Source organism: Nestor notabilis, unplaced genomic scaffold (assembly GCF_000696875.1).
Source record: "Nestor notabilis isolate BGI_N333 unplaced genomic scaffold, ASM69687v1 scaffold16992, whole genome shotgun sequence".
Taxonomy (NCBI): domain Eukaryota; kingdom Metazoa; phylum Chordata; class Aves; order Psittaciformes; family Psittacidae; genus Nestor; species Nestor notabilis.
This window is the reverse complement of record NW_009918889.1, coordinates 9,363-16,267: the sequence shown is the minus strand read 5'-3', so window position 1 is coordinate 16,267 and position 6,905 is coordinate 9,363. Positions and strand designations below refer to the sequence as shown.

The window sequence follows — 6,905 nt, the reverse complement described above, 5'->3', positions numbered from 1 at the left end:
GGCGTAGGTGTTCTAGCCATGTGGACACAATCTGATTCTTCGGGCATCTCTTCTTCACATACATTCTCCACTTGGTAAATCTGCATCCAACAAACTATTGCTTTAGAGAGAGTTCCATTCTATCTTAATACCTTAAAGAGTTGCATAAATACAGCTTTTAAAATAAATTACCAGTTAAAATGTTAAAATACACTAATTTAATAAAACACTAGTTTCCAAACTGCATATAAAACAATGAACTTTGGGGACATCACAATGTCTGAGAGAAAAATTTGAGAGAAAAGAAGTATTTTGTTAAAAATAGCAAAATACAAAGAGGCACTGTTCTATCAAACAAACCATAGATCTTGCCTTATCTTTATAGTTTGCTGTATTTTTATCTACAAACAGACGCTTCTAGCTATTTAAACACTTCTGCAAAATGCAAGCTTTATTACATAATGACAAGTCTGCAAATTGTTCTTTATTCTATACAGCAGTGTAATCAAACTGAGTATTTCAGAAGAGTACATCAAGACTTCCAAGGTATTGCTAGACTAAGGTATTTTCCTCAAAATGGTTAAAGTAAATTTATGTGAATTACTGACAGCCAGTTTAGCAGATTAGGATGTAAAACTCCACCTTGTTGAAAGCAAACCTGGCTTCTACTCTTTCACCCTATTTCTATGTGAAATATCAGAGAGTTGAGATTCTCATTACCCTTTTAACATAAACAGTACACTTTCTTCCTCAATCTGTTGGTAGCCTGAAAAAAGCCTACAAGACCAGCTGATTCCTTTGGTTGCATTAATCTCATTAGCGTGTTACCACTAAAGCCTAGCAATTCCAACTTAAATATCAGCTTTACCTGCATATCATTTTATTTCACTGATATTTCACTGTAAATTATTTTAGTTCTGTGTGAGTGAAGCTGAAACCTTCAGCTGAAGCAAGCTGAAGACATCCAAGACTAACACCAAGCTAAATTAAATGGCAGTGATGAGGAACACCAAGACAGCATCAAAAATTCCCCTATTCTTTTACAAAGATGATCTTTTCAATGTTAGTACAAGATTAATTATCCAGAATTCTATTACCTTAATAATCTGCTATTTAACTTTGCACCCAGTAGAGATGATTCTGCTAGTCAAAATTTCGATTGCCTGTATTAAATTTGTATTAACATAAAAAGGTAAAGCTTACAGTACACATCAAAAAAATCCATTTTGACATAAGCACCTAAGCTTGACATATATTTATGTGCTTTTTTAGCTTTAGATATGCTGCCATTTCATTAAAAGAGAAGATTTTTAGGTCCAAAAGTTAGGTTTTCATGATTCTTGGTTGGTATTTTTGAATGATGATCCATTACAAAAAGCTTCTCCACTCCAGAGGAAAAAAAAACCAAACCAAAAAACAAAAACCAAAACCAGAGAAAAATGTCTGTTTTCTTAAAACTTGTTTCTGTTATCAATAGGTTTCTTCTGGACCTCTGTCTGGCACTTAGTTTAGCTCCCTCTGAAGCCAAAGTGCCAGACTTACAGCTCTTTGCAGAAGCTGAGGATAAAGAATAGAGGACTGCAGTATTACCACTTACCACTGGAGACTGAATTGGTACTGATGGTTGCACCTGAAGATTTACTGCAACAGTCTGTGGTGGTGGAAGAGTTTGAAATGGCAGCTGGACCAAAGCTTCTGCAGCAGGAAGTTCTTCCTCAGAAACCAAAGTGTTTTGAACCAAGACCTGGCCCTGGGACAGAATTTCAGGCTGCACTTGTAAAGACTGCACAGACTGCAATGGCAGTTGTTGAATCTGGGCTGAAGATGTTGACAGCTGAGGAGGAGCTGCAAGAGGGATGGGTGTCGACTGCAAGGCTGAATATTGCTGGTGTGGTGTTGAGGACACGATCTGTTGGCCTGGGGAAACTAAGCTGGGCTGATCTACTGACGCTATATGTACAGCGGGGGAAGATGGAAGTGGAAGATGTGATGGAAGATTAAGTGGCTGTGTAATTGATCGAACTGGATTGGCAGTAGTTTGCTGAGGAGCAGTCTGCTCTGGCTGAATTGCTGCTGGCACAAGGGAGTTTGCCTGTGATTGAATAAGTGCTTGAGGGTGAATAATTATTGTGGGTGATTGACTAGGGGAGTGGGAAGGTGGAGGGGACACCACTACAGACTGCTGAGCTGACTGTGATGGAGTAGGAGATAGTGTTAGAGGTGGAGGATGCATGTGAATAGGTGAGCAATGAGACTGCACACTGCTGGGACCTGGAGGAAGACCATGGCTTGGGAGTGGTAGACAGTGCTGCGACGGAGGGGGTTCCTGACCCGAAGGAGTCTGAAGTGCAATTGGCTGGACTTGCTGCTGCTGTTGCAGTATCAGCTGATGATGAGAAATCTTTGGAGGTGGTGAATGAAGTGGGATCTGCTGATGTTTTACTAGAGAATGAGGTTGCAATGGTGAATATGAAGCTGTGAGAGGGGGAGAAAAGTGACAATCAGTATTTGCTTCTTTAAGTCTGGAGAACATTATTATTAAAATAAATGAAGTTTCTATTTTAAAGTAAGACCAACACAGTTTTTGCAAACCTTTGACCTATGTTTAGAAATATCTTCTTCGACAGCATGTAGTACACAAGAATAATTAGGGGAATATATCAATTTCCAATGCAAACATAGCAATGAATAAAGGAATATAGCCATGCTTTTTGCATGTACATACACATACATGTACCTTCTATACAAAAGTATCTAAACATCTTTTTGGTGTTAGCTCTAAGATTATTGCTCATCCAGCTTTCACTTATTTAAGTATTTCATGCAACTTTAAATGTATTTAACATTCGCTTTGTAGCAGACTGGAATGGGAGAGATAAGAATGTCACAGTCAACAGGATTAGTTAATAACTGCTAAGTTAAAATGGTATTACCTAAACTTTAAGAGACTAAACAAAATTCCAAGAGTTCAGTATGAATTCAAACCATTCAAAGTATTTGCCTGATCTTGAACACACAAACTGAAAGGTATGAACCTAAAAATAGTGCAACTTCCAGAGATACCACATCACCTGTAAGTGAACCAGGGACTCACTAGTAATTCCTTTCGGCACATGCACACATATTTTCCTCCACATGCAAACCTCTTCTTGCTTTGTTGTTTCTACTTGAGAAACAACTCAGTTATGCTGTCTTTTTTATTATTTATTCTGCTAGTGAAGATGGATTTTTTCCTTACAGAAGTGAGTCCTAAGAGCATTAGGGCTCAATACCTCAAGAATGTCTGCCTCGCAGTCTCACTCCTCTAAAAGCTACCATTAAGCCAAGCTAAATTCCACAGAATTCAGATCATTGTCTAGACAACTCTTACTCTTCCAAAATAAGGAAGCCAAAATGCAAATACACTGCATGCAATTGCATGCTTATTTTGATTTCTCTCTTTATATAAAATACTAAGATTCTTGGGCACTATTACCTACGGATTTATACAAGTACTTGATATATGAACATGCTGATGATACAGACAAGACAAAAAATGAAAAACAAACCACAAAACCAAAAGCCATCAACACAACAGATTTTGATGACAGCAACAGACTTGAGGGGGTTTCAGCCCACATATTGCTTCCCAGAGACTAGGGATGACATGTCCTGACAATGTACAGACCAGCAGAGTAATGAGAATCAAGTTTCTCCTGCAATACAACTATATATTGCAACTGCTACACTGTGCTTTTACTGTGATTTAAGAACACTGTATTATCACTCTGCTAAATCAAAATCCTGCATAATATCCAATATCAGCATATAAGTAAATTTACTACGAAACATTAAACTATCTTTATGTGGAATACCTAAAAGAACCTGATCAGAGACCATGGGACTCCAACACAATCATAACATACAACGGAACTTTAATTAAAAAACTTTCTTATAGCTTCATCTTCATCCTACCTGGTGTTATTAAGTGATGTATGCTTGATGTCCGTGTGACTGGTGTACTCCGACACTCTGGAGTTGGGCTCTCGTCTTTTCTATTGCTTTCTGAGGGATCTGGTTGGCTGCCCTTAGAACTGGTTACAGGCTTGTTAGGGCACAGAGACAACGACTGAGTTTGACTGCTGCTCTTTGGTGGGCCATTCTGTGAACTTGACAATACACCCAACTTCTGACTGCGCAGTGTCAAGTTCTGAACCTGAGGAACAAATAAAATGTGGGAAAAAAAAAAAAACCCAAACCCCACACCCCAACAGCATATATAAACACTTATGACAAGCATCCAGGCAAAAATAGCAAAAAAACCCCAAACCCACCATTATGTAATGCTCCTCATCCCGTATGATCAAAATACATGAGAAGTGAAAAATTTGCATATCAAAGTATCTTCTAAGCCACAAAACTTAAAGAACAGAGCTCATAAATCACTTCAGTGATAAAGAAAATATGGGAATGATCTTTTCTTTTTGAATTTTTAAAAGAAACTGAAACTGTTTGTTAATTTAATTAAAACTTGCATTTTTTCTCTTTTATTGTGCCTTCAAAGTGAATGACACAAAGCATCTTCAGCAAATGCAGTTTTACTTTTACACAGATGCTGCAGAAGTGCAGTGGTCTAACTATGCTTCCAGAGACTAACATAACCCAGACCCTTAGGCAGTCAAAGGGACCAGAATCTGCTGTATGTTATCCAGGCCCTAACAAACCTGAGCCCTTTATTTCTATAGTGATATTAATGTACCTTCTTATCATGACACATGAAACAAAAAGATTGCCTTCCGAAATGTAAATCAGTCAGTGGTTATTTTCACCAATGTCTGTTTTATCACAGCCAGATTCTGTACCTAATGATCTCATCTTTCCAATCCCACATGCCGAGAAAGAATTTTGTTTTCCAGGATAAAGACTACCCTTGTAACACTAATTTAGATCATACTTCACATGAAAAAGAGGGCTATTTATTATCACCATCCACTATTTTGATTACATAATCCCTACCTCATTCAACAGTCAGTACTTGTGCAACGAACAGCTAGTTTACATTTTATTTCTCACTGTTCAGTGTCTTAGCACAGGATGCATTCAAATCCTCATCTGAAGACAAAGGTGGGTTTCCTTATTGGCATGCATAAAGCATTTACTGCAGTCCTATCCGTGAGTACAAATCAACCTTCAGCACACTTTAACAGATAAGGTAACTTGAGATGTCCAGGTCATACATAAGGAGGGCACATAAGAAAATAATATGAAGGCAGAAGGGAAGAAAAGTAAGTAGAAATGTCAGTTCACCTGACAGGCCATATTAGGTGTGCCAGTGAGACCCTGATAATCACTGATAATCATATGCATTTCTCTGGAATTTCTACATGGAAGATGATACTGTGTGACCACTACACTGTACACCTTGGCTAAGTGTAATAAACACATCTATGCATATAGAATCATAGAATGGTTTGGGTTGGAAGGGACCTTAGAGATCATCTAGTTCCAACCCCCTACCATAGGGAGTCCCTTCCACTAGACCAGGTGTCTATAATTAAATGCATTTTTTTCTTACTAACTGGCATTGCCTACTTGCTCAAGTTTGCTTATACAGTGAACAAAGACATTTCTTTAAACCCAGCTGAAACACCAAGGACGTATTTATAACAAGGTAAGGAAAATAAAGTGTACCAGTGTTAAAGCTTTTCCACTGCATCACTGACTACAGATGAAACTGGATCTTTGTAATGTCATTGCTGCTATAGAAACTACCAGACAACCAGGGTTAACAACATCTGGCAATAGGGCAGTACAGAATATTGATAGGGGAGAGGAAAGGCTTGTGTTTGGCAGTCACCACAGCAGACCATCTAACTGAGTAATGCTCTATGGTCTCCACTTTCCTCTGCAATGATGTCTGAGAAGGTTGCACAGTTGGGCACGCTTGTGCAAAGCAGACCTCTAAAACACATTGGTACATACAAGACTGCAAAGTGGTAAGCTTTATTGATGTCTCTACACTGAGCACAAAAGACAACAATACAAATGCAAGAAACGCTGCTAGCACATCCAATAACCTGTCCAAACTTTCAAACTTTATCTGCAAAATCTGGAGGAAGGCAGGCAGCTGTCATAAAGGATAATGAGGCACCATAACTCCAAGACTGAAGCAGCAGTCTGTCTTTTCAGTGAAAGCTCAACTGACAAACTTTAACACTGTGAGCTTGCTCAGCAACATGCTGCATAAATACACAGTTGGATTCCAGCAAGCTCTACCTGTCTCACCTTCCTACTTGGAAAGACAAGCTTCAATGATTTACCGTTATCTCAGAACAACAAGCTATCTTTAAGGTCTTTCTTTAAATCTATCAGAATCTTCTGAAGAGGTCAACATAAGGTCAAAGAACATTCAATGAGTGTAATTTACTTGGAGTTCTAAAAGGTTTCTGACAAGGTCAGTTTATCAAAGGCTTTTAAAGAAACTGCTAAGATAGAAAAGAAGCTCTCATGAAAGCATAAATTTGTTAGATAGATGTTCACTACCAGAAGACTAATATGTTCAGTAGTGATCTGTACAACAATGTGTATTTTTTTCAAATATAAAGAAATACAATGAGCAGTGAAAAGGTGGTACAAGTTCAGCTGACAACATGAAGTTATTCAAAGTAATAAATATGAGAACTAATTACAAAGACCTAAAATGTCATATCCACGTTCCAAGTTTTACATATATACATAATCACCTCTAAATGTGTGATGATGGTAAAGAGCAGACACTGAAGTTATAAATAACCAGTAGTTCTTATAAGCAATTAAACTTAAGTGCAACGTTTCTTTACTTTTCAGTTTTGGCCCACTCTACTGGACATACTTTTAATAAACTTACACAAACTCACCTGAGTAGCTGCAGACTGACAGGAAGATGAGGAAGATGATGAGACAACAGG

At 38.0% G+C, this 6,905-nt stretch overlaps 1 protein-coding gene across 1 annotated transcript in view; it reads right to left on the bottom strand.

Moving 5' to 3' along the window:
* The window catches only part of LOC104402165 (polyhomeotic-like protein 3), a 27,027-nt gene that overhangs the window by 13,405 nt on the left and 6,717 nt on the right, over window positions 1-6,905 (bottom strand). The window contains 4 exon segments of the mRNA XM_010009970.1: window positions 1-80; window positions 1,577-2,454; window positions 3,934-4,174; window positions 6,855-6,905. The exon segment at window positions 1-80 is cut by the window's left edge and continues 1 nt beyond it; the exon segment at window positions 6,855-6,905 is cut by the window's right edge and continues 30 nt beyond it. Coding sequence (XP_010008272.1) covers window positions 1-80; window positions 1,577-2,454; window positions 3,934-4,174; window positions 6,855-6,905 — 1,250 coding nt within the window.